General features: G+C 55.6%; 1 protein-coding gene across 2 annotated transcripts in view; it reads right to left on the bottom strand.

The window, feature by feature from the left end:
* Window positions 1-285: 285 nt before the first annotated feature.
* Window positions 286-27,423, bottom strand: part of MID2 (midline 2) — a gene marked incomplete at its 5' end in the record, with an annotated part of 52,003 nt that continues 24,865 nt past the window's right edge. For both annotated transcript variants that reach the window (XM_084294095.1, XM_084294096.1), the window contains 8 exons: window positions 286-873; window positions 1,405-1,612; window positions 6,951-7,112; window positions 9,394-9,537; window positions 10,043-10,170; window positions 10,597-10,745; window positions 15,445-15,552; window positions 19,832-19,927. In XM_084294095.1, coding sequence (XP_084150221.1) covers window positions 471-873; window positions 1,405-1,612; window positions 6,951-7,112; window positions 9,394-9,537; window positions 10,043-10,170; window positions 10,597-10,745; window positions 15,445-15,552; window positions 19,832-19,927 — 1,398 coding nt within the window. In that variant the 3' untranslated portion in view covers window positions 286-470. The remainder of the gene's footprint in view (window positions 874-1,404; window positions 1,613-6,950; window positions 7,113-9,393; window positions 9,538-10,042; window positions 10,171-10,596; window positions 10,746-15,444; window positions 15,553-19,831; window positions 19,928-27,423) is intronic.

Below are 27,423 nucleotides of genomic sequence, written 5' to 3'. Positions count from 1 at the left end.
AATGATGCCCAGCTCCCACCTGGCTCTGCAGGTCTCCAAAAAGCCAACCCCTTCCTGCCCCAACCTGCGCCGTGCGGAGACACGCGAGTCGTCCCCCTGCTCACCGCAGCACCTGAGGATGTCACCCCAATCCCCACCCCAGCCTTTCCAGCCCCCGAGGGGAAACAGAACCATCCGTGTGATGATCTGCCTCGGGAGAGCCTGGCGCACCCCACAAAGATGCTGCGCGAGCCTTGTGCATGGCTGCGCTGAGCTTGCCGACAGGAGTTTATTTTCAGACGTGGTCAGGGGTTCTTTCTCTTTCCCCTTAAAAATAAGATGAGCTGTGGGCGGGCAGGCAGGCAGGTCCTCTCTCCTCGGAGCGTTCCGGCTGCACGGCGGCTCTCCAGCTTGGCAGGCTCCTGGCACCCACCACCAACACCCACCAGCATCACCAGTGCCACCACGGGGCATGGGCAGGGCTGAGCATCCTAGTGACAGGCTTTCATCCCTGATACGTACGGGGACTCCTGGGGCCTGCAGTTACACTCCTGCTGCTCTGGGTAATCTATGAAGTCCGGGGCGGGCAGACCCGAGAGGATCATCAAGGATTTGTTCCAGATGGTGAACGTCGGGCACACGGGCAGGATGAAGGAGACTTCGAAGGTGTGGAGGTGGAGGGAGTTGGCCGGGTCGTAGAAGGAGAGCGCGTTGTTGTCGTAATCCAGGAGGACGCCGAGGCGCTTCATCTGTGGGTGGACCTCCACCAGCATCTCCTTGTTGTTGTGCCTCACCACGAAGTTGTTGTTGCAGCGGGAGAAGACCCAGGATGAGGAGTTCTTCCCAATCCACTCGTTCTTGGGGGCTGACTTGTAAGCCACGCCGATGGCGTACCTAGAAGAGGGGAGAAGCTTTGCTTAGCGACCTCAGCGTGGCATTAAGCCCAACCCCAGTTTCCTGCGAGCAAATGCCTGAAAAGCCCTGTTCCAAGCAAGCCTCGCTGTGGGTGCTCCAGCAGGGATTGAGCAGAGCACCACAAGGACACCACATTGCCATGGGGCGCTGGGAGGCACGCTGCCTGCCACACGCAGATCCTGCTCCACCTTTGATCTGAGCATCCTGGCTGTGAGCCTCCCCAAGACACAGGTCCCTGGGATGGCTCCAAATCACTCAAACAGCTCCTACCAGCGCTGTTCTGCCCCTGCTGCTGGGGCCCTAATGCCCTCAGAGTGATGCTGGCCTTCAGCTGGAGAGAGCTGCTCCTTGAAACCCACAGCCACCTGGATTTAAGGTCCAGCAATGACAGCAGCAGCCACCTTTCTAATCACGAACAACCCTGGTCTTTAACCCTAGCACATCCCATGCCATCTCTGGGGACATCCAAGGGCCTCCAGGAGCAGGAGGGAAGAGAAAGGGGCTGCCTACCAGGTCGAGGATCCCACCACCACCTCCCAGTAGTGGCAGCCGCTGTCGATGAAGACATTGCCTGCCGCGCCATAGCACCCTGTCCCGCTGAACCTCTCGGGCGTGTGGCTCTTCTTCAAGGAGCTCTCATCCTTCTCCATCTGCAGCCCGTCGTTGGAGATCTTCAACTTCTTGTGAGCCATCTTGGGGTCCAGCTTAAAAGGCTGACCTGTTAGAAGAGGACACATGCATCAGTATTTGTGTCTGTTATCGTCGTTGTGCAGGCAGAATATGGCAGGAAACATCTGCCCCGGGCTCTTTGGACGTTTTCCATGAGCCATGGGTGCTATCGGAATAGCCAGAGACACTGCTTATGGTCTGTGGACGGTCTGTACTCATGGATGCCCAGCAGGATGCTGAGGTGCATCCTTGTGCCTTGCCATGGCTATTGTCACATCCTGATCCATAAGCCACCTGCCCTGGTGATGCTCCCATGCCCCTGATGCCTGCAGCAGTGTCCCCAGCCCTGCTGGAATGAGGAGACAAGTGGCTCCTGCAAGGAAGCCACCACCCAGGGTGTCAGCACCACCTGCGAGGCAGAGGAGAGCAGGGCCAGGAGAAGCATCTGCACCATGGGCTTATTCCCAGACCAGACAGAGGGGAAGGGTGCGAAACTCAGAAACGTGGAGAAATAAGGCAATGCATCCGCCGGGGATGTGTCATCCTGGCACTGGGGAATGCTGCAGACCTCTCTATTGCACATTGCACCGCTCAAGTGCATTATTCCCTCCTCACAACAATTCCCTTTTGCCCTCTGTTAATGGTGTAAAACGTTGCGGAGGAGCGAGGGGGATGTTGCCAGCTAATGGAAATGGCACTGAAGAAGCCATCAAGCACCGCGAACCAAGTCTGGGCAAGGCGTGTAGCCTGCCTGAATCCCTCAACAGATCCATACTCTATTAGCAGTAATGCGAGTTATACGAGCGCAGTGAAGGGAGAGTGGACCCTGAAGTGCTGGTATAACAATACTGAATCACAGAAGAAGTACTGCAGCGTCGAGCATATCCCCAAATCCCCATCAGCAGACAACACAGCTCGCTCCCAGTGGCACGCAGGCTGCTATTACATTTTACAGGAAACATGCCCGAGGTTTCTCAGCACTTCTCTGCTGCCAAACAAGGTCCGGGATGCTTGGAGAAGACAGCCTGGGCTGTGCACGAGGTGGTGGAAGCAAATCAAAGGCGCTGGGTCCAGCCTGTGTTTAGCTGAGTCTGGAAGCAAGGGGAGAGCACAGGGCCAGCTGACGAGCGCACAGCCCGGGGCTTCCTGCTCCACCAACACAAAGAAGTCTGATGGATCCTGCAGATCTTTAAGGCTGGACTGAAACACAGCTCCAGCTCCCTTGTAATGTTAGCAGCCCACAGAAGCCAAACTGACACGCACTCGCTGCCCTGCTCGCTTTGATAAAACCCTTCCGCAGGCGCTGGCTGCACTCTGGAGGTGGAGGAGCTCCCGGTGCTGCTGAAACCTCCAGCAACTTGCTGACGGGTAGGAAGGGGCTAGGGCACCTCTACATTTTGGTTTGCCACGAGCAGATGCGTGACCACACGTGCTGCCTAGCGCAGGGATGGCAGGCATGACATTCAGCTGCACAGGCGACTTAATTCTGGTGCTTTTCAAATCCCGTCCTCTCGGATTTGCAAATGCAATGTGCGACAGCAGGGACCTGGCCCTGTCACATCAGCATATAAATAGCGTATAGAGCCTGGATAGGATTTCTAGAGGGATTCATCTGGTTTAGCACAAATCAAAGCGAACGGGGCAGCTGCAGCAGAACACCTTCAACAACCACAACCAACTCGAACCACGGCTTTGTTACCTGCAGAGGGAAGGCAGACACCATGGCGCACAACCAGCCACCCCTCCTGCGTTTTCAGCTATGCTAAACGATGCTCGTGAGGTGGAACACCACAGCCAATGCTACCATCAAGGCTGTTTCAAAACCAGGTCTTAGGAAATGCTGTGAACAGACAGCAGCGTGAGCCAAGGCAGCTTTCTGTAATGGAGCTCCTCTGCGTTGCTCCCTGACTACGCCAACAGCTCGTGTTTATTTTCCTTGGAGCCCCATTTGCAAGATAAATGAGTGGAGAGGCCAGAAAGTAAAGCTGGAGGTTGGGAGTGACCCTCTCCTCTAGCTATCTGAATATTTTGAGATCTGCCTTTTCCCAGCAGTAATGTGAAGAGACAAGCCCAGAGGAAGGGAGGTATAAAAATACCCGGCTCCACTGGGTACATCTCTTCCCTTCATCCTTTTGGTGAAGCCGACCCCTCTCTAAGGTCAGCGTGAACAACTGGGTCCAGCCCTTGTTGCCTGCTAGTGCTGGCACATCCTGGCCCAAGGGCTCGAGGACAATTTGCAGACAGAGAGCAGCGAGAGGAGGAAATCCTGGCTGGCCTTGGGCACGCAAGACCAAAGACAGCAGCGGGCGGACGTTGCCTCTAGGACGATGTGAAAGGTTAATCAAGTCCACGATGCTGGGGCCAGGCAGAGCCTCGTGCCCAGCACGGCCACTGCCCTTCCCCATGCTGGGTGCAGGCAAGAGCATTTAGTTCTCTGTTACCTAAGCAGTACTTGGCAAGAAAAGGGCCAGCAGCACTGCCAGATTTTCTTTTCTCGATGCTTTTTGGAAGGAATAAATGCTGGTGAAGCCCAGCAGGTCCGGCTGACCGTGCCAGCTAAAGCACGGTGAAAAAGCCACACAGAGGGACAGCCGGCACGGGCTGTGGGCTGAGTTACGTGAGCTGTGGCTGGCTAAATGCTGCAGGAACAACTGCACCGCGATGCCCAGGAGCCAGAGACAAACCTGACGTCCAGCTGAACGGGTGAGGAGCTGCTCCATCAGCTGGGTCCGTGCAGAGGTGCCAGGGCGAGGGCAAGGGGCTGAGGGAGGGGAGGAGGGATGGAGGGGACTGCTTGGTGCTGAAAGCATGCTGCAGAGGGAAAGGACGGGGTGGGCAGGCTCTCCCATGCTCCAGAAGCAATCTCTGTGCTCACTGCAGGTGCTCACCCCGCTCTGCCCAGCAGAAGAGCAAAGCAAGCCAGAGTTCCTCGCTGTGCCAGCTCTGCTTGCTTCGCTCTTCTTGCTCTCCATGGGCAGGGGAGCAGAGCCAGCACCGTGCCCACTCTGGGCAGCCACCTAAGATGCCACCAGCACTGGAAAGCAGCGGTTATTGTCCCCCCCGTCACCTCGAGGAAGCCACGATGCTGAATTGCCAAGGCAAGGGAAAGCAGTAAGTCCATCCAAAGCTATGAATCTCCCAACAGACTCCGTACCAAACAGCTTGCTTTGGGATCACATGCATCTCACCCTGCTTGTTAGAAAGCATCAGCACTGACACATTCCTGCTGCTAAGGGCAGGAGACATGAGTGAGGATAAGACCACTCCACAATGGTCAAGGCAAGGACCATGACAAGAACTTTCCATGCACTTTATTTACTACCGTCACTTGTACCCTCCCTGTATTCTGGCAGTTTTAAACCACTTTTGGACACTTGCTAATAAACAAGACCTCCTCAAGCCCAGCCTGAGCAAAGGAAGGTTTCTTTCTGTCACTAGACCAAACTTATTTCACCCAGCTCTTCTGCTCGGGCAGTCTGGGAACACAGATTTAGTGCCTGCGCTGATGCTGCAGAAATCAATGTGCGTCCTGACACTGACCCTCTGGCGGTGAAGGCATCTCTCCAGGCACCACTTCAGGAGCAGAAAGAGGGCTGCGAAATATGCTAATTGGCCTTTCTCCTCGTTGAGCTGCTGACACTTCCACGAAGGTTACGGCAGTTGGAAAATGTGTGCTGTCTCCTAATTGCCCGCTTGAAAAGAAGCGAAACGCGTCGCTTGAAGACAAATGCGGGCGAGAGGAATGGGCAGCAAGCACAACGAGAGGAATGGGCAGCACCCGCAGCCAGTGCCACGCACGTGCCCATGGTGGGCAGCAAACACCTCCGAGGAGTCTCGTACACCAGGGGTGGCCACGGAGAGAAGACTGTATAAATACACATGACTCAGGCAGAAATTCAGACCTTTCCCTCCATGCTTTTCATGGGCAGTACACCTCCACTCCCATGCTTGTTGGCACTGTGGCAGTCACTAATCACACTCTTTTTTCCACTGGAAGCTGTGGAAAAACACATACAAAACCCCAGGGCTGATTTGTGCAGGATGCTCAGCGTTACGTGGCATCCTGGGTACCTGAAATTTGGCACGCAGGAAGGGAACACCCCCTCCTTGGTGTGCCCTGCCCCACAGACATCAGGCAGGACAAAATGGCCATGAGATGGGGCAGCTCCCTGCCCAGATCCCTGCAGTCCCTTTTCCTTGCATCTCTCCATCCCAGACAGGCTCTGCCCCTCTCTGGTCCCCTCCACCCAGGTGCATGGATGCTGCCCCTGTGGGCAGCCTGGAGGGCACCAGGCACAGTCAAGCTCCTGGGCATCGCTCATAAATTTGCCCCAGCTTGGCCAACGAGCCCTCTCCGCATGCACAGCTCATCCCTGCTGCCAAAACCACGAGTCGCTGCTCCGAAAACATCAAGAGTTCACGCTTCTGAGTGCATGAAAACAGACAGCAAGAGAGGAAGCTGAAAGGCGAGGTGAGCGATGGGGCTGGCCACCAGCAGCCCGAGGAGAGCGGAGAGGATGGAGCCTCCATCACCTGGGATCGCTCCCGTGGCCGCTCGCTCCCGAGGAAGGAGCTCCTCAAAGCTACGCTAATACAGAATAATTTGTGTAGCGCTCCAGGAGATGCCTGCTCTAGATTTTATAAATGCAGGAAGCTGCTGCAGACACATCCAAGCGACAAGGGGAGTTCAAAACCCGATTGGGCACTTATTTAATCTACTAAATCGAGTTCAGCTGCGAAGCGGAGCACTCAGCAGTGAGCCCGTGTCTCCGATGACTGACACGCGCTTAAAAAAACACAGGAGCAAGCCCTGTCCCCGGGGAGCTGCTGAAGCAAAGCGCCTTCGCTCCCCTCTGCACTGCTGTGTCACATAATCGCTCTTGGCTTGTCAAGTCCCCGATTTCTTATTTCCAGAGCGAGCACCTTTCAAAGCACGGGAAAGCTCTTAAAAACAGCAACCGCAGGAGGGATGCAATTTTAATAAACAAGGCAGAACTGGATTGGAGTCTGCATCCCGGCAACTCCCCTCCATCCCCACCAGTGCACCGACTGCACTTAATTTCATTTTGTTTAAAGGCGCACAGGTTTCGCAAAGAAAACGAGGAGGCGGAGGCAATAAATCACTCTGAAAGCCTGCTCAAGGCAGATGTGATAGCAGCGCCGGGGAGGGAAACCCGAAGGAGCACTGCGCTCGCTGGGGCTGGGAGGGTTTCTGATGAGCGTCAGGAAGATGCAGTCACGCAGCAGGCGGATTTGGGCCAAAACCCGATGAGCCAACCTATTTGCTCCCTCTCGCATCTGTACATCACCCCACAAACACACAGCCCTGTGATCTGGAGCATCTCCTCTGCCTCCCACCCAACGCGAGGAGCCCCCGGGGCACGTACTGTTGGTTTTGAGGCGGGCGGGTTCGCTGTTCCTGCTGCCTGCCTGGTTGATGGCCTTGACGAGGAAGATGTAGCGGGTGCCACTCTGGAGCCCGTGGACGGTGTAGTGGTTCTGCTTGATGTTGGGGACGATCATCCAGCTGTCCATGGAGTTGTAGAGACCTGCGGCGCGGGAGAGGGGAGAAGGGTTATTCGCAGGGAAGGGACTCGGAGCCAAAGGACTCTGGAAATGGAAAGGAGCTGGGAGCCCAGAGATCTGGAGGCTCTACTGCCTAACGCTGCAGGTTGTGCTGTATCGAGGGTGGGATGGCACGGGGCAAGGAGAAAAGCACTTGGTGGTGCTGCTACTGCCACCAGCACGGCTGGGGCGAGGGCAACCTGCAGGGGGAAGAGGATGCTGTGGGTTTTGGGGGCAAAACCTGTGCTGACACCAGGGGCCAGCTCTGGGCTGTCAGCAAGCAGCTTTGGGGCAGATATTGCAACGCGGGAGCATTGCTTTCAGCAAACCAGAATTAAAACGAGGCAGCTCAGACGGAGTAGCTGGGGGCTTCTTGGATCCAGCAGGTCTGGGGGCGAAGTGTGAGACAATTCATGAGGAGTGGGCTGGGAATGAAGGGTGACAGAGGAGGGTTTTCAGCCTCCCATCGCTGGTGAATGCATGCACAGCGGTGTGCCAGGAGCCCGGGAGGTGCTCCACACACTCTCTTTATAGGCTCACATGGGGACAGCGGGACCGTGCCTGCAAGGGGATGCTGCTCGGGTGATTATTTACCCCCCTGTGGCTTGCTCACTGGGAGGACAAGGGCAGATTGCAGTCATTGTCAGCTTGGATTTGGTCTGAAACACACGTGGAAGCTGCCTAGGGGAGCAGAGCAATGCTATATGAAGTAGAAAATAAAACAGCTATGATACTGGCAGCATCCTGCACACTGAGCTGCTTTCCTCGCATGCGTGCTGCATGGCCAAGGAGTTATCTCCCTGCAGACAAGGGCCACCTTTGGGTCCTTCACTGGAATGGACAGGGCGGCTGAGAGATGACAATCTGGGAGTGATTTGGCCTCCAAGGCAGGTTTCCTTCTCAAAACTATCAAGGAGGGGTTGTCCCTGCAGACTGAGGGCTTCTCCTTGCCAAAGCTTAAAAAAAAACAACCTTTTTATTGCAGCTTTCGTCATTCGTAAAATGCCTGACTCCTGCCGAGCCCTTGGCTTTAAAGGCAGAGTAAAGGGGAGAGTTTCCACAGGCCAACTGTGTGCTCTGCGAAAAGGTATTTCCTTCCCTGGGAAGCCTCCTGGTGCTCCTGCTAGGTGAGCCCAGCACACTATTTTTGGCGTTTCTCCGCGCAGGAGTTCAGCCAGGACTCAGACGCTTTCATCACCCGGCCCTGAACACGTTATTGCAAGTGACAATATATTATTCATTTGCTCCTCTGAGGTGTTAACTGATGTTTTCTTTCCTCCTTCTACCAAGAGCTAGCGGAGGAGCCTAGGAAGCTGCTCCTGACGTCTGCCCCCCTTGGGCTTTCCCCCAGAGCCGCCCCTGCTGCCCAGCTCCTCGCACAGCCCTCGCCCCCAGGGAAAGGCAGGGGGACAGGGCAGGGGGACACCCCATTCCCTACAGCACTGAGTGCTGAGGACAGGAAAACTGGAAGATATATTTTCCGTCTTCCATTACAGTGCTCGCGCAACCTCCCTCGAATTTTAGGGAAAAGGCAGTGTTACAAGAAATTGCAATGCGTGCGTATTTCTGATATCAGGACTGCCATGGAGGACTCCCAGGCACCCAGAGGAATAAATCCCTGCTCCTGAGACTGGCAAATCGTCCTTGGCTTTCTGACCAAGCTGCTCTTCCCCAATTAATTGTACCTCCACAGAAACCCGAACAACTCCCTTTTCTATGTTCTCTCTCTCTCTCTTTTTTTTTTTTTTTTAATAAGCCTTCCTGACAATGAACAATGAGGAAGACTAAAAGGAGACTGCAGATGTGACACGCCTGTCCTGGGGGGCTTGTCGTGGGTCACAGCTTCAAGCCCTGGCTTCTCTGACCTGCAATTCACCACCGCTCCCTAACGACAATCCGTGGCACTAAGAAGCTGGGAGTCTAAGCCTGCTTTGATCATTTCATGTGTCGGAGGGGAATAAACTACCTAGATATCCCCCCCTGGTGATTCCTGGTGTGCTCTATCTTCCAGCCGTCAGCTTCTGCCTGGCTGATATTTGGGCAAAACTCCAGCACAGCTGCCAGCCGTGTGCTCCCAGCTGTGTGCTCCTAAATGTGCCCTGCCAGCTGTGTGTCCCGCTGGATGTGTGCTCCCAGATGTGCCCTGCCAGCTGTGCTCTGCCCTCCCGCGTGGACAGGGACTGCAATGCTCTGCCCCTTTGGTTTCAGCTGCACCCAGCAGCGCCCATCCGAGCCAGGGGGTTTGCTCAGCGAGCGGCGACTTACTGATGAAGTTGGCCTGGCCGGTGAAGATGGTGTACTGGAGCTCGTAGGAGCTGACGCTGAACTCGTCCTCCGAGATCCAGTGCACCGTGATGGTGTCGTGGGAGGCCGTGCAGAGCTCCTCGCGGACAGACGGCGGGTTGGGCGCTGCGGGAGACCACAGGTGGTGCGTTTCAGTCAGTTGGTGTCTTCTCAGTTTAAAATGCGTAAGATTTTTTTTTTTTTTTTTTGCTCCCACAGACAGACGGGCTCATGCAGGGAGCAGCCTCTCGATGCACACAACCGTCTCGTTTTACACGTCACTGAGTAATGATGTCCTTGCTTCTCCGCAGCTCGCAGCCCTCCCCCTGACTTGCCAGCCCCTGGCACAATACCGCAATCAGCTAATTCACCCGGGGTGTCCCCAGCCCCCCGCCTTACGCACAAAAACCTTGCTGCGCGGCTGCAGGGCAGCAGAGGCACCCTGCAAACAGGAGGATGGGGACAGGTCGCTGCCCTGGGGACAGCGTGGTGGCCTTTATTCTGCTGGGGCCAACCACTTACTGGTGATGAGAGTGCCCTAAAACATCCCCCCAGCCCTCGGTGGGGTGCAGGAAGCAGGGCCGGGGGGAGAAGCGGGGCGCAGGCAGTGGGAGCGCAGCCGTGCACTCACCGGTGAGATAATCCAGCCCCTCCAACAGCTTCTTCTCTCTGGAAAAATCCAAGGCGAAGTTTTCAAAGGCGTCATTAAAATTGATATCTGGTATCAGAACTTGAGAGGATGCAGTTGCCATGGCGACCCTGAAAGAAAAGAAGAGCCCATCCATCCGCATCAGGGTGCGCTCCGCTCCCGGCTCCCGGCAGGGGCGAGGTGGGCGACGGGCAGGGCGCGGGCAGCCCGCGGTGCCACAGCCTGGCACTGGGGAACCCCGGGGGTGGCAGGGACGAGGCAATGAGGTCGGGAGGCTCCGTCCCTGGGGTCCTGGCGCCCTGGGCTGGTTCCCACCCCGTTGGTTTTTCCACCACTCCTCCCCACCAGGGAGCAACGTCGGCTCCCTGCTCAGCATCACCAGGACCTGCCGTGCGCCTCCTGCCCTGAATTTATGCGAGGGCAGCATGCAGCGGGGTGTGAGGGGGCACCCCTGGCTCTGCGCTCAGGGGACAGCTCGCTGTGGCCGGGCCACCGACGGGGCAGGGGGCACCCCGGCTGCCACCCGGCGAGCCCACCTCTCAGCCACGTTCCTGGCCGTCTGCAGGAACCGCGCGTGGTCGTTCTCCTTCAGGATGTGCTCCGCCTGGTTGATGAGGACCGTCGAGCGCTCGAGGCACTGCCGGCAGTTGGCGACCTGCTGGGCCAGCTTCCTCAGCTTCATCACCTGCAGAGGGAGCAGGGGGAGGCGAAGGTGCTCAGAGAGGGGGGCTGCGAGCTGCCTGGTGGCCAGGACCACCTCCAGCAGGGTCCCGCTGCTTTTTGGGGGTGTGGGGAGAGCGTTTGCAGCTGGAAGCATTTTGAAATTAAAGGTGAGGGGCTGCAGTAAGAGGGGAAAGGACAGGAAGGGTGTCCATGGCATGGGGGAACAGGAGCTGGAAAACTGATCCAGGCACCAGCTTGTACCCCAAAACAGGGCACAGTGGGCTCAGCTCCATCCCCACAAGCATACCGCAAGTCCTGCGACCCACTCAGGGACCCTCCAATCCTTCAGCCTCCTTCCCATGGGGCTCCTTGGAGGGTACTTACTGGTGACTTAAGACACCACTGAACAAGCCACAAAGCGATAACAACGGGCTTGGTGGCACCTATTTCTTGCAAAGTGCTCAGGGGAGCAAAGAAACCAGAAGCAACATCATTTCTTAGGAGAAATGTGGGGGAAAAGCTCAGGTGAAAGGCCCTTAGGAACTCCTTAGGAACTCCTAAGTCCTCCACTCAGCAAGGACCAAGCTGAAGGAACAATCCCAGGCACCAAACCCAGGTCATCCCTGGCACTGCTCATGGATTGCCAAGCCAACATTTCTGGAGGGTCTGATGAACTAGTGCACACAGCTCCAACAGTAAAATAATCACAAGATTTAACCCCCTTCTTCCAGGAGAAAGGAGGTGGATCAGCACGCTGGGAACTGCACCAACAGCAGAGCTGGAAGTAATTCTCTGTCTGGAAAAGCATCTCGAGAGGGTCAACGAGGCACTTGCAAATGAAATACCAATTCCTACTGCCCTGTTCCTCCATGCATCTGCAGCAAGGACACCCAGGGGAAGAGAAAACGAGGTTCAGAAGCTGGGAATATCTGAAACAGTGGACTCTGAAATAATGAATCCCACTCCAGACCTCTGCCCTGCACTTCCAAGCCACCTGAGACTTTCCCGAAAGGCACCGTGCATTAAAGTAAAACCAACAGTCCTCTGGAATGGCACCAACTGGAGAGACACTGTTTCCCCCTGCTTATTTAGCAGACACTTGCAGCCAAGCATGGTGCTAGACTTGAACTGCCAGAATTTTTTAAGTTTTATTTTTTAGAGATCGGGGCGCTTTGCAGCCCTCACCACGCTGCCACGACAGCGGCTCCCAAAGCTGCCGGCTCCTTGCCCCTTGCCCCCCCGGCACCCTGTCAGCCCGTGCCCACCATGCCTGTGACTCGAAACGATCCGTCAAGAAGCCGAGCGTGAGCCCTGGCTGCTGACAGGAGCTGCTGGAGCTGCTGTCCCCGGTGCCAGCGCTGTCATAGCGCTCACAATTAAGCAGTCTGCTAATCCTTGGCTGACACCGCGGCCCCGCTCCCCTCGCGGGGTGTCCTTCTATCACCTCCCAGCCCCAGCGCTGCCCCAGGACCTCAGAATAGACAGGAGTAGGGTGAAAAGCCAGCAGATGAGCTCTGAGCCGCTCCAGCTGAGGAAAAGCTCCAACTTTGCACCCAAGGGCTCCCGTTGCAGCCTGAGGTATGGCCAATGGAGCTCCACGGGGACAGCGTGGCACGTGCCCAGCTGCCAGAGAAGGGACTTTGGGGTGAATTACCACGAAGTGAGGACACTGGGGCGTCCTCCAGCCAGTGCCACAAGCTCTGTGATGGCACCCAGGCTTAGGCATCCCCTGGGATGTGCCCACTGCAGGAGAGGAGCGGCTGTGCACCCGGCTGTGCCCTTCCTGCCAAACCTCACTTCTCCTGCCACATCCCCGTGCCCCAGGCTGCGTTTAAAGCCAGCTCAGGTGGCACACCCAGCACCTGGGGGGGGTCTTCTGAGGCGAGAGGCCTCCTGTCTTGCAGGGAGCTGCTCGGAGCCAGGAGGCAGCACCTTCCCATCCCGCAGGGCTCAGGGCCATGCGTAATGCCCGCGGGAGCGAGAGGAAGGCTGCTGCACCGAGCCACCCTGCTCCACACCCCCAGGAGAGCATCCCCGTGGGGATGTGCCCCATCCCACCAGCATCTCACCGGGATGGGGGAGCCCTGCAGCGAGCGGAGGAGTCAGCTGCCTCGTTGGATGAAGCACCGATGAATCAAGCCAGCATCTAAACGATGGCACGGCTCGCCCCACAGCCGTTGCCTCTCACGCCCTTAGCTCTGGGCAAGGTGCGGTGCGAGCAGGAGGCTGACAGGGCGAGAGGGGAGGCAGGAAAGGAAACACGGGGGTCAGACAAGGGCACAGAGCCGACAATGAAAGCACCATGCCTGGAAATGCAGGAATGAACGGCACAAGGAGTTGGGCTGCAGCTAAGCAGTCGCCTCACCAGGCTGTGACGGCTGAAGGGACGCGCTCAGGGCCAAGGGGACCCGCGTGTACCCCCAGAACGCTGTCTCCGTTCTATGTGACCTCTCCAAGGGTGAATAACAGGAGTCCTGCGCCCCCCCCACACCAAGACTGGGGGAGCTGATGCCCCAGCGGTGTGCAGGGGGCCGTGGGGAGGGCAGGGAGCAGCAGGTCCCTGTGAGCCGTGCCTCGCCGGCGGCACGTTGCGGGGAGAAGCGGGGAGAAGCGCTCGTCTCGGCTAGCAGCAGGCGGCACTGCTCCAAATGGCTATTTGCAGAAGGAAGGGAGGCTCCTGCTGGGGCTTAATGGGCTGATGGATGGCTCGTTTTAAGAGCAGCTTCGTCAGAAAAAAAAAATATAAAAAAATCAAAGGGAGAATAAGGGAGAGAAATGGGAAGAAATGGTTCAAGAGAGGACACGGCAAACACGGCGAGGGGAGCCCCTGCCCTTGCTGTGACGGTGTGCCTGGCTACCAGCTCCTTCCAACCACATCCCAGCAGCGAGCAGAGCCTGCAGCACTAATCCCTGAGGATTTTCACAGCTTCATGGGCCTCGCCCATGCATCTCCACCGCCTCAGTGCCCCATTCACCATGGGGTGCTGTGTGGTGGTACCTGATATCCAGCATCACCAGCCTGCTCCCGGGGATGCCTCCTCCTGCAGGCTGCCTCCCCTCCCACGTGTGACATGACACAAACCTCAGGCCACTGCTCTGCTCCTCGCACGTTTCTTCTTGCCTTCTGCAGGTGGAGGAGCTCCAGCGCACAGCTACCCAGGGCCGGAGCAGCCAATTCCCCCTGGGACCACATGCTGTGCCCTGCCAAACAGGGGAGCATCGCAATGCTCTGCCTGCCCTGCACGCTGAGGGCTTTTTCGTCTCTAAATGGGAGAGAGAGGGGCTCGTCGGCAGAGCAAGCAGCGACCCACACTGTATGTCCTGCTGTCCATCAGCAAAAGCAGCCCAGAAGTGGAAACCAAATGGGAATTCAGCAGGAGCGCAGTGCTTCTTGCTCTGCTGTCTGTGCGCATCAAAGCAGCCGCAGTCTCCAGCGCTTCCCCCTTTCTGCTTTTTTTTTTTGCCTTTTTTTTTTTTTTCTGTCTTTTTTAATTCTCCAGTGTTTGCAGCTGGGGTTTCTCAGAAAGGCTGCTTGGAAACCGCTGCTCGTAGGTGTTACGCTGCTGAAAGCCATGGAGAAAACCCCTCTGCTCGACCGTTCTCCAGATGTCTTGCATCTCGCCTTGCTCCTGAGCAGCTCGGAACAGAGATGCTGGCAGTCTTGCAGGCGTCTGAGGACCACAGCTAAGAAGCTGGCAGGGGCTGCTCTGTAGATTTGCCTTCCCCACAGACACGGCGCCCATGGATGGTGCACAGCACCGTGTGAATGCTGTCACATCCCACAGGTGTCTCTCCCAAACCCATTCCCTGAGCACCGCTCACTGCCCTCCCGTCCTTGCTCCTGAGCAGCATCATTGAGGGACTCCCCAAAAGCTGCAATTTAAACATCCCAGGGATGCCCGGGGTGTCCTGATCCTCCCCACCCGCCCAGTCCCCCACAGTGCCACCAGTGTCCTCCCTCTCCCCTTGTCCCTTTCCTACAGGAGCAGTGCTTGGAGCTATATGGGCTCCAGGTTGCTCGTTTGAATTTACAGGCTGCTTTGGGGCACGACTCGGGGCCTCTCTGCGCTTCCCAGAAGCCAAATCTGCAGGAAAAACCAGCTCCAAGAGTCCCAGCTCTCTGCCAAGTACGGCTGAAACTGGACAGCGTGGTCAAAAGACGTTAGGGGGAGAGGGTGGGAAGTGAGAGGCAGACAGACAGATGGACCAGCAGAAGGCACCGTTACATAAAATATGTTTCCTGAAGTGCCTGGGATAAAAGTGCACATTTTAAAGCTTCCGCTCCTGCAGAAGAGGGTCCGTGGTGTCCCAGAGTGATGCTGGCTGGCTCTCGCACATATGCACGTGGCGTGACCTGCTCCCAAACCGTTGTCTGCAAAAAAAACCTGTATTTGGGGTGCTGGTGCTCCCAGCAGGATGAGCTCCCTGGCTTACCCCTCGGTGCTGCAGGGGATGCACAGAGCGGGAGCCTCCGTAAGGAAGGGAAACTCGCCTAGGGCCACAACGCAGAGCAGAGCTCGGACGGCCCTTCAATATTAACTCCACATTATTATATTAGCAGCGTGGTGTAAGAAAAGCCCCGAGGAGGCCGTCTGGGCTGATACAAGGCTGCGCCTACCCTTGTCTGGCCATGCTCCTCCAAGCGCACGCTCGTCCTCGCGGGGACAGCCCTGGGGAGAGGTGGCAGCGAGGGGCACGGGGAACCAGGCAGCACAACTTACCTTCGTCTCCTTGATCTTGACAGCGATGACCTGCTTGCGCTGGCGGATGATCTCCATCAGCTCGTCGCACTCCTCCATCAGCTTGGCCTCGTGCATGGCCGTGTTCACCTGGGCAGGAGGAGCGGAGCCGCATGTGTCTGCACCCAGGCGCAGCACCCCGCCGTCACGGTGGCACCCCTTTCCGAAAAAAGCTGGGGTACCACCGGTGGCCCTGCCCTGCTGCAGCCCTCCTCAGCTGGGGCAGAAATTGGGAGGCGAGCCCCCGAGCCCCTCTGCTCATCCCCAACCTCCAGCCCCCCGTGTTGCAGCTGTGTCCGTCAGCCCATGACCCGGGAGCGAGCAAATTCTGAAGGCAGCCGGGCACCACCAGCACCTCCTGCACCCTTATTTTCAGATAACGCACTGGGCCCCGAGGACAGAAGTGCTCAGCAGTTACTGTCCTGCTGGGTTGTTCCCCACAAAGGAACAGCCACTGGGGCTTGGCTACCCTGCGGCCACCAAGAAACCCTCGTGAGATCAATGCTCCTGCAAAATGCCCACGTACGGTGGTGAGGGTGTCCTGCCTTGTTCAGGCTAATTAATCCCTGCTGGACCCCTTCTTCAGGCTTCAAATACACAGAATTACTAGAAAAAAAATCTGAAAGACATGCAAAGAGTGCAGTGAAAGCACAGGTAAAGGTTTTACTCTGCTCTCTCTGAGAAAAACCGGCATCCTTTCGGGGGATGGATGGGGAACTGGGAATATACTCCACAGACGGGGATTTCAGCCCTGTCACTTGAATTAAACAGTGTCCTGAAGGACATAAATAGGTTTTCTTCATTCTGTACTCTCAAAAAGATCTGAAACAGCAGAGCAGTCTGAAGCCAACCCCGAACTAAACACATTTGATATAAGATCTTTTTTTAAACCTGGCCAGCAGATTATGCAACGCCAAAGTGGGAGACAGCTGATGGTCTGCAAAGATAACTCCGCTGAGAAAAACAGTGGATAATCTTCCAAATCTGCTGCAAGGTAGTGGCAGGGGGTGGAAATCAAGCCCAGGATTCGCAGCCTGCTGCAATCCGTGCTGGCAGAAGGGAAGGCATCGGTGCAGCCAGAGACCGACATCCCCTGGATTTCCCAGGAGCGCAAAATCAGGGCCAGGATTTCGGACCCACACGGACCCACCGTCCTCCCTGTGTGGCCCTGGCCTCCCTTCTGAGAGCCAGAACACGGCAGCACAGCCTCCTGAGCACCAACGGAGGACTTGTGCTAAGCCTGGGGCCTGGCACAGCCCCGCGGTGCCCACAAATAGCTCCAACGCAGCCCCCTGCCTGCGGCAAGTGCGGAAGGGCAAAGATATTTTCTGCTTCACACTTTAGCGTGCTCTCTCTCTAAAGCTGCCTCTGAAGGCCAGGACCGCATATTTAGTGAGGCTCAGAAATGTATTTTGACTGTTATTTTAGGCAGAACGACTGGCAAAGCTGAAAACTCCTAAACAGTGTGGAAAACGACAGCCGGGAGGTCTGAAACTTCCAGAATCCACACGAAATGCCAAATGGCTTTTAACATCAGAGGCCTGTCCTTTTGGACGCTGTGGACGGATTCAGACACAAGTCTTTCGAAGATGCAAATGCCCTTAAACTCGCAGCCTGTCCCAGCTCCTTCCTACCCATGCACTGAGCTGATCTGAGGCTGTTGCTGGTGCTTGTGGTGCTGCTGGCACTCTCAGAACAAAACGCTGCTGCTGCCTGCAGGAAAGGCAGAGCCCCAGTCTCTGAGGGGTAGGTGGTAAGGAACAAAATGCAGCTCCCTGTGTAGACGCCTTTTCTCCTGCATGCTGTGCTACGGGGAAATTATCCCACTTGGTGCATGCAGCATCCTTGTGTCCTCGCATCCACGCATCCCCCCATGCCCTAATCTCTGCACCCCTGCGTCCCTGCCAGCTGCTTGGGTGATGAGGCAGCTCCAGGATCGTGCAGGGGAAGCTGAAGGGCTGGAAATCCCCCAGCCAGGGCCCAGGGGCAAGTGTTGGTGTGCTGGAGGGTAGGAAGGCCCTGCAGGGGGACCTGGGCAGGTTGGATCGACGGGCAGAGGCCAGTGGGATGAGGTTCAACAAAATTGAGTGCTGAGTGCTGCACTTTGGCCACAACAACCCCACGCAGCGCTGCAGGCTTGGGGCAGAGTGGCTGGAAAGCTGTGCAGAAGGAAAGGACATCGGGGGTCTACCTGCTTGCAGATAACTTGGATCTAACAGATAACTAGGATCTAACTTCTCGCAGATAACCGGTGATGAGACTGGAGGGAATGGCCTCAAGTTGTGCTGGGGAGGTTCAGGTTGGAAATGAGGAGATGTTTCTGCTCAGAAAGAGCAGTCAGGGATTGGGACGGGTTGCCCAGGGAGGTGACGGGGTCACCGTCCCTGGGGGTGTTCAAGGAAAGGTTGGACGTGGTGCTCGGGGACAGGGTTCAGTGGGTGATGGTGGTAGGGGGGTGGTTGGACCAGATGATCTTGGAGGGCTTTTTCCAACCTTAATGATTCTGTGATTCTATAAATAACCATCGTGTTTGCTCAAGCCCTGTCAAAGCTCCCCTGAAGCCACGTCAGGGATCCCTGCAGCAGACCAGTGTCTTTTCCCCCCGGCAAGGTTCTGGTTCAAGGAACCACCGCTCAATTTAGCACCAAAAAATCAATAGCCTGTTAAGAAGAAACTAATTGCAGCAGCCGCTCTCCGTGTATCACTTCAGCAAACAAAGCTGCAAATTAATTTGCTATTAACGGCTACGTGCACTTGGAAACAACAGCAAGGTGTTAGCTGCCTTCTTCCCCTTGAGTGCCGCTCACGGGAGCGCATCGCAGCCATGGCCAAGGGCAGTGCCGGGCCAAGCGCTTCCCTCGGAAATGCAAACACAGGATGATGCCTGATTGCACGCCGCCAGCACAAAGGGTTTTACAGACCAAGTGGTCAAAGCAGCGAGGTCGGCCGAGCCCCTTTCTTCAGCAGGATTAAAGGTGATCGCCTGTCTTCCGCCGACGCTTCCCTGTAATCCCCTGGACAAAGCCTTTCCCTCTTGCTGATGGCTTTGGCCCGCTGTTCTGCCACAGCCAGCAGGGCGGGATTGCAATCACCGCCTCTGACAGCAGGAAGGAAGCAGGGAGGCAATCTGTGCGTGTTTGGGAGGAGGAAGGGACGCGGGGAGGAAGGCTGGCTGCTGCAGACAAGGCTGAGGCTCGATGAGACAGCAGAGAGGGGCAGGCAGATGGGCTGCTTGCAGGCACGTGGAGGGAAGGGCAAAACAACCCCTTCCCTGTGCCCAGGGTGGACGGGATGGCACAGGGAGCCATAGGCTTGAACTGCAGCAGGAAGGCTTCACGTTGCCTTGCTGAGGATGAGGTGCCAGAGGCTGTGGAAGAGGCAGCATCTCCATCGCATGTTCAGGACGGTGGGACAGACTCACACGAGTCAGGATTTCTCCAGCAGGATCAGCCTCAGCAGCTCTGCCTCAGGTGCCTTGCACCCAGAGGGTCTGTCCCCACTGAATGCAGTGAATCACAGAATCACAGAATCACAGAATTTCTAGGTTGGAAGAGACCTCAAGGTCATCGAGTCCAACCTCCAACCTAACGCTAACAGCCCTCCACTAAACCATATCCCTAAGCTCTACATCTAAACGACTTTTGAAGACTTCCAGGGATGGTGACTCCACCACTTCCCTGGGCAGCCTGTTCCAATGTCTAACAACCCTTTCAGTGAAGAAGTTCTTCCTAACATCTAACCTAAAACTCCCCTGGCTCAACTTAAGCCCATTCCCCCTCGTCCTGTCACCAGGCACGTGGAAGAACAGGCCAACCCCCACCTCGCTACAGCCTCCCTTGAGGTACCTAAAAAGAGCGATAAGGTCACCCCTGAGCCTCCTCTTCTCCAGGCTGAACAAGCCCAGCTCCCTCAGCCGCTCCTCATAGGACTTGTTCTCCAGGCCCCTCACCAGCTTCGTCGCCCTTCTCTGCACCCGCTCAAGCACCTCGATGTGAGAGAAATGCTGGCCGCACGCCCTGGGTGGCACCACGAAGAGCCTGCCCCGGCCCCGCTGAGGGCCTTCTCCCTCCCTGCTTCACTCACTCCCTTACTTTCAGATGCTCCCAGCATCGCTGCCTGTGCTCCGGCTGCATGGCTTCACTGGGATGGGGACCTGCTGCAGCCAACCTCTAAATCCCTGCAAGCAGCTGTGGGCTTCATCCCTCACCAGCCCTCTCCATCAGCCACCCTCACTCCTTCCCACTCCATCCGCGGTCCTGCTGCTTGGGAAAGGAGATGGGAGCAGTCCCGTGCACCCCGTCAGCCGAACCGGGAGCTCCCCGGGGCCCCCTCCCCATTCCTGCCCTCTCCCCTGGCCACTCTCACCAACCTCCACTTGCTGGCAGATCTGTATCAGCTTGGCCATCTGGTTTTCCAGTTCGCTGTTGCGTTTAACCAAGTTGGTGAGATTCGTCTCCAGGGTTTGCTGCGAGTCCAGACAACCAGGGGGAGAGAGAGAAAGAAAAAAACAAAACAACACAACATAAGATGAACAAAGCCAGAGGACTGCAACCACCAAACCAGACCATTTGTCACCCAACGTGCTGCCTGAGGGAGCAAAAACTTGGATAACTTTGGGCCAAGATCTTGCTGCCAAGCGCTGCCCAGACCCGACAGAGTTTGGCCGCCCCTTGCCAGCACGTCCTGCCTTTTTGTGAGGGTATAAAGAGCTATTCTGCTGCGATTTCCAGCCAGGAAGTCTGCCTGCTGGGAATGAATAGCTGCTATTCTCCATCCCTGCTCTCCCCTCAGCATCCTCTGTTGGTGCTGGAGACGAAGGGCTGGGAGCAGGCTGGGGTCTCCCGCCCCAGCTCCCCAACCAGGCTGCTTCTGGCTGTGCCCCTGGGGCTGTGCTGCCTCCAGGGAGGAGAACACAAGCCAGCAGAGTGCTGAAAAACAGAGCTTGATATCTGTGGACACACAGTGGACGGGCATTTTTTTGGTATCAATAATTTAAGCGACACTGCATTGCCATTAAAATCCGTGGTTTCGCTAAGAGAAAATGTTTTACAGCAAAGCGCTCGCTACCTGTTGCACCGCTTGTCGTGAAACTGATAGCCTATTAATATTTTAAACTCCAGGGCCAAGAGAGGATCCCTGCGGTGTTTTATTCATACTCGGCTAGAAAGTGCGGCCCAAGGCTTTCATCAAGGCTCCAGCAGACCCATAAACATCTGCACGCACGGATAATTTGGGGTCTAGCTAGCCAAGAGAACTTGAATCATAGTCATAAAGCACAGGCAAAGCATTAATTCCTGAAAACCACTGGCTCCTAAAATACTCGAAGCTCGCTCGCAAGCCTGCAAATTGCTAGCCAATGGCTGGTAAAGCAGAACACAGAACCAGGCTTGAAAAATGCAGCGAAGCCCTGGGTGCCTTCATTAACTGGAAGTGCTTTGCACAACAATGCTGTATCGATAATGAAAAAGCCAGCTGCTAACCGCTCCTGCCACCGCCTTTCCTTACAGCTCAATATTATTAAACATCATCTCACTAAAGCACCGAACATTCAACTTGCTAATTATCTTCCTCATCACCGACTCGGCTGCACTGAAGTCGCAGCTTTGAAATCGCGGCCGATCTGCTTTCATGTTCCCGGGCTGCTGGCGGAGGGCAAGAGGGGGAGGCAGAAACGAGCTCGAGGAGAGTGCTTTGAAGCACATGAGCCCAAAACGCATTTGCAGCATCCCAAGTTTGCCAGGGACAGTGTTACTCCTCCCTCATACACGAACACACAGCGCTTATCCGTTCATTAAGTGCACGCCAGTGGTGCAGGGATGCTGCAAGCAGTGTTTGAGTGGTGTTAGTGATGGCGTGAATGGGGAGCATCCGAGAACCCCTCTTGCTGCTCCCTGCCTTTGCAGGGCTTCTTTCAAGAGGCACATCTGGCTCCTGCTGCTGCTGCAAGCCCTCCTGCAGCACCTGAACACAGAGATGAGACCATTTCCTTCTGTTCGCTGTGCTGAAAGAAGGAAAACGTGCAAGGAGCTTTGACTATACCAGCTGGTAATTTCGCAGGTGCATATAAATTCCAGCAATGATAGGGATTTTGTTAAATCGCGTTATAGAACACTCACAATTTCCTCAAACATCCACCTTCTGGCCTGAAATGCGGAATATTTGATTTCCCTACAATGGGGAGAAGCGAGAAAAGGAGATTAAAGGGGAACACCACCACGTCCTTGTGCCACTTTGGCACCAGGTAGCGTCTCCCAGCCCCAGCTGGCCACAAGCATGGCGAGAAGCAAACCTCTTCCTGCAGCACCGAGAGAGCAGCTCAAGGGCTGCACCTGATTTACCTGCAGGTGACCAGATGCAAAATTAATACGCTGGGCCGAACAGCACGACGCTGGTAGGCAAACAATTCCGCTCACAATTTGCGGCTGCTGCGCTGGAGCCTTGGGGGATGCGGGGTTGGATCCTGCAGGCGCCGAGCACGAAGCTCTGCTCTGCTGGTGCAAAGCTCTGGGCGAGGGAAAGGAGGGTCTGGATGAAGGCTGTGGAAACACTGAGCTGTGGAGTGCAAAGTATGGGGGCTCCTACTGGGGGCCCAGACTGCAGAGCCAATTAAAACGGGCAGTGGGAGAGGACTCACCCCCAAACGAGCTTGGCAACAAGGCTTGGGAGGACGTCACTTGGACCTGCCTTGTTGCAGGGCTGGGTTTCCAAATTTATCTTCATGCAAAGGCCGCCAAAACCGGAGAGTGTTTACTCAGTGATTTATTTGGAGGTTGTTGTTGTTGCCCTTGTTCATTTATAATTGTTTTCGATGGAGGATGGACGTCCCTGCACCCTCCCTCCAGGCGCCACAAACACGAAACACATGGGTGTACATCAGTGCACGCATCCACAGAAGCCAGAGCAGATGGGAAACGCTTCCTCCAGGAGCTGGCACGGCTCTGGGGTCGTGGCAGGTCCAGGACATGGGGACGGATGCTCCTGCCCCATCTCCCTCCCCGTGGTAGCACTGAGCCAGGGCTGCCTGCTCGTTGCTGACTCCAGTGCTGGTAGCAACACAGCTCTTTGATGCAATGCTTGTAACCAGCTCCCAGGAAAAAAAAAATATAAAAAAATCAGGGGGAAAATATGATAAGCCAGCCAGCTGCCTTTCTACGCTAAGAGAATTTCAGTAGACAAAAGGACAAGTGACAGAAAGACATGACTGAGCCTGCCGAGCGGCTCCGGCGCAGCTCCCGCGTTGTGACACTAATGCATTTTAAGTCGCTTTGCGGCAAAACGTACTCAGTAAAAGCTGCAATAAAATGCCAGCTTTCAGTGCCTGCTATCACCTTAAACAGCAGTGCTGACCTAGAAAATGAAGCAATTTGTTCTGTCGGCATTTCTAATTGTGCTGAAGAGAGGCTGGAGAAGGCTCGACTGTCCCATCAAGCCGGGTCCCCTGTCCCCAGCTGGGTGTCCTCAGCCCACCCCTTTCACCCCACGCACGCCAGAGCAAGACCTGGGGCTGGGCCCTGCTGTCGCTGCTGCAAATCCAGCATTGCAGCGGCCTCACTCCCACTTTGCAAGGAGATAAAGCAGAGGAAAGTCTCAGCCCGGAGCGCAGAGGTGAAGTGTTGCTGGGCTGAGCAGAGAGGGAAGAGCCAGGGGAGGACAGATCCCAAACACGTGTCCTCCACGGAGGCTTTCAAAGCAGCCTGCATTAGCATATCCTCATTCAACGCCTGCTTGGGAATTGATATTTAGGAGAGAAAAAGACAAGGAAAAAAAAGCTCAAGTAAACAGGGCTAACTGAATGCAAAAAAAAAAAATAAAAATGCAGCTGTATGTTGTTGCCTAATTAGCAGATATTGGATTGGAGTCTCGGTGCTTTTCAAGCATCTTCTTTCAGCCTGAGCTCACCAGCACTGCTCTAACTCACCCGATTACACGGTGCTGGCCCTTCTCCTGCCTTGCTGGCCGTGCCGTGCCATGCTGTGCCGTGCTGCTGGCCCCGTGGCCACCTCCCTAGGGTGCGCGCCCCAGGTCCCTGTGGCACCGCAGCTGCACGCACCGTGCCATGGGACACACGGTGCCAGGCAGCCCCGGGGTGCTCCTGCCCGACCACATCTCCTGCCGGGCTCCTCTCCAGGCACCTCTCCCTCCCCACTGCCCTGCCACCAGCCAAGGCCCCTCGGGACACAGCAGTGATGAGGGGCTCCTTAATAAAGAGCGGAGAGGACTCCGCAGCGGCAGAGACGTGGTAATGAGAATGGGCTTGTTTACCCTGCTCAGGAAATTCCTCTCCTCCCGCGGCTTCACATGAGCTCTGGTTTTTGGCAGGTCAGGAGGGGGAATGGAAACCGCGCAGCCAGCGCTCGCAAGGAGAATTAGAGCAATCGTGTTCGGTTCACACAGACGTGTCTGGGGCAGCCCGAAAACCCCGCAGCCGGCGCAGGGAGGCACTTGAAATGAAAGGATGCCTCGTATCCTCGCAAGCCCAGGTTCCTGAGGCTGCCAGCGCTGCGCAAGCGGCTTCATTTGCACTTCTGAAGCCTGCCCAGCAGCACGGCAGCCCCGGACCTTGCCAGTGAGAGCCTTGTGCTGTAGCCTCTGCCCTACACCGCCGCTGGGAAGCCTCCTCTCTTCCAAGGGATTTGAGAACACCCGATGTTTTTTTCCATGATGCTTTCTGGAAACGCAGTGTGCCTCTGAAAGCACATCTCCTCCTTCTGGCAAACCCACTGGGGACTGGCAGCAGCAGCCAGCGCTTGCCCCAGATGGTAGCTTCTGGAAAAGAGACCTGAAGGATGAGATGTCCCGGGATGTTGAGCTGCAAGGGTTCGCACATCCTGGAGCACCTCCTGGATGTGTCCCCTGACCTGCAGAGGCTTTGTCGTGTGCATTAGCAGCTGGGAACCCGGTCAGCTCTGCCTCCCTGCCAGCTTTCCAAAAACCAAAGCTCACCACTTGGGTGCGAAGCAGGGGCCACGCTGCCCTCCTCCCCAAAGCTCTTTCACTCCTTTACCCCCAGAACATGACAAAATGGTTCTGCTCCTGCAGAAAGGCAACCTGAGGAGCAGAGTAGGGGAGAGCTTGCTAGTTCTGTAAATCAAAGCTGTCTGTACAGTTCCAAGGGGCAGAAAAAAATATCTCACGAAATAGTTTCATGTTGTCATTCCTCCAAAACTGCTGATTAGTTGCAGACTCGGTCTGAAGCATCCTCTTGGCAGGTTTTGCTGTCTGGCTGCTTAGCGTGCGTCTCTAGGACTTACATTTCCCCTGTTTGCTCTCTCTGTCCCTGCGGTACTTAACAGAAACAGGGACTCTGCTTCCGAAATTATTCCTGCAGGCAAAGATCCTGTAAGAGCCCTCACACCTGCAAGCCCTTGGCTCGAGTCATCCTCTTCGAGAGATGAGGAACGGCTGCGTTGGACCGGCGGGGATGGATAACCTCTGGCTGCTGGAGCTTGTCCCCACAAGCACGGGGCCCAAAGAACGAGCTGTCCCCTGGCGAGCTGCGTGGACCTGTTTTCCTGAGTAAAATGAGCAAAAGGCCAAGAAGGAGCCTGCTGATTTTCCTCTCTGTTACGGGGTGGCCAGACCTCCTCAAGCTGCCTGGGATCAAGCAGTGTGAAGAAACAGTCTCCAGCAGGAAGCCCTGAAGATGGTAACGCATGTGCTGGTCACCCAGTTCCCTCTGGGCGCATCAGAAGGATAATCTCTGCAGCGTCTGTATGGGGCTGGCTCTGGCTGGAAACCCACCCGTGTAGCCAAGACACAGCGAGACTTCAACCCCAGGGCAGCCAGAGCGGTCCTAGCACCCACAGCAGCCTCGCAGCCCCCCCATCCCTGCAGCCCTCCCAAAAAAACAACCGCAGGATGAGCCTGGAGGACAAGGCATCTCCAAGGGCTTTCCCCTCATCCTCAGTGAGGCCCTCAGCAAGGCTGGGTTCAAGGTTGGCCCACAACCCTGACCTTCATCCCAGTGCCCTGCTTCCCTCACTTTCCAGCCAAAAACAGCCTAAATCAGCCAAAACCAGCCAAAAACAAGGGGACTAACGAGGCACAAACAGGCTCACCTGACGAACGCTTATCCAACAACACTGCAGAAATGCACATGGCTTATTTGGGTCCTTCAGTGTTTACATCCTTTAATCTTTTCAAAGCCATTCTTCTGCTATTGGATATTATCGTGGTTTTCTGTACCGCTGCAGCACTGTTGAAAATTGTTTAAATATTTTATTAAATTCATCCCAACTGTGACAAGTCGGTTTTTATTCCTGAAGCCATCTAACCATTATCTGGCTGTTTGAGCTGTCCTACTTAAATACTCCAAAAGATTTCACTCCCCTGTTCAGGCTGTGTGCTTTTCAACCTAAAAGGATGTGGTTTTCAGACATCTTATTAAATTTGCTACATTTGATGTAAAAATTCCCAAGCTATGGTGAGACCTGAGCTTATTTGTTTACCTTCTACTACTTTTATTTACTCCTTTAAAAAGACAGAGTGGAAGGAAAAGATTTCCACTGCTCCAAGCAATGCCTTTTTTTTCCCAGAAATGTTCCTCTAATGAGCAATTCCACCTCACTTTCTTCAAATCCAGTAGCAGGAGGTGCAGGGGGCTGTTCCCTGATGCTCTGTGCTAAGCACAACCAGCAGACACAGGGCCCAAGGGGGAGCAACCTCCCCCGTCTCTGAGCCCTCACGTGGATCTCCAAGCTCCTTTGGCCATAATTCTAGGTGCCTTTTTGTGTCTCTGCCTCTCTGATGCATCTGAATGACCCTATACCTAAGCAGATCAACAGGCAGGATGCGGCTGCAGGACTGGTACCCACTGGGCACCTCGTCTCCACTGCGCATCTTCAGGAGCAGCTTGAGAGCCTCTGGCCAAGCCTATTCACATCTTGGGGAGGTGTCATCAGACCTGGGCGAACACAGGGGACTTGGAAATCTTTTGGGAGCTGCCTGTGAGTTTTCACTGGGGTTAGCATTGTTTATCATCCCGTTGGGTCGTGGCGGCAGGAATCACAAGTAGGCTCGGCAATGAAAGCCCTCCGTGCTTGGGCTTCCCAAACTTCTAACGGTGAGAAGCAGAAGGTGTTAACAAAAGACAAATCTTCCAATGATATCCCGAGACATCACAAAGGGGCTAAGCAAACTATGCTTCAGAAGCACCCCTCTCCACCAGTGAGGAAGGACATCCAATGGATTGCCTTGGGTACAACATCTCCAGTGCACGCAACTCCCAGCTGGGGAGAGCAAACCCACCCCAACTGATTCAAAATTGGGAAAAATCAAGGCAGTTTCAAAGTGCGTCCTTATCTGTCCAGAAGGTTGCTTGTGCTGCTGATACTGATGGCCTGAGTCAAAATGCCCTGTGCCAGCTGATTAGAGAGGCACAGTCCCAGCACCCGACATTTGCAGAGTTATTTCAGAGAAAATAACTGGAGAAGACCTCGGTGGGGTGCAAGGCTTACACGGTCCTGTCCCCAGAGAGCTACACCAGCAGCATCCCGTGAGCCAGAGGGAGAAACACACCTGATACCCAGGTCAAGGCGAGACAGAAGTTACACACAACCCTTGGAAAGCAGAAATGCCAAAGGACAACAAATCACAGCCATAACGCGGGTTAACAACCTCAGATGTGGAAAAAGGATTAGAAACCAGAGCACACCGACCGACCGCTTGGAGGATCTCTTCTGAACGCACAGGAATAGCCAGAGGACAAAGCTAGCAACAGTGCAGCCCAGCAGTAACGAGGCCATGAGAAAACAGCCACTGCTTCACAGCTGATGAAGGACTGCCAGGCGTGGAACGGGACTGGGACTGCAGCTAGCAGCACCACGCTGCCAGGGGCTTTGAAGCCAAAAGTGAACAAAGCTCCTTTCAGAGCATTGCAGGTAGACAACACAGCTTCACCCCCATAAATATGCATAACCTCGTGGAAGAAATGACTGGTGGAATGGAAGATGCATCCTTTGA

This window comes from Netta rufina, assembly GCF_964035555.1.
Source record: "Netta rufina genome assembly, chromosome: 12".
NCBI lineage: Eukaryota > Metazoa > Chordata > Aves > Anseriformes > Anatidae > Netta > Netta rufina.
Note: the sequence above shows the minus strand (reverse complement) of the source record. Positions and strands in the feature narration are given on the sequence as shown.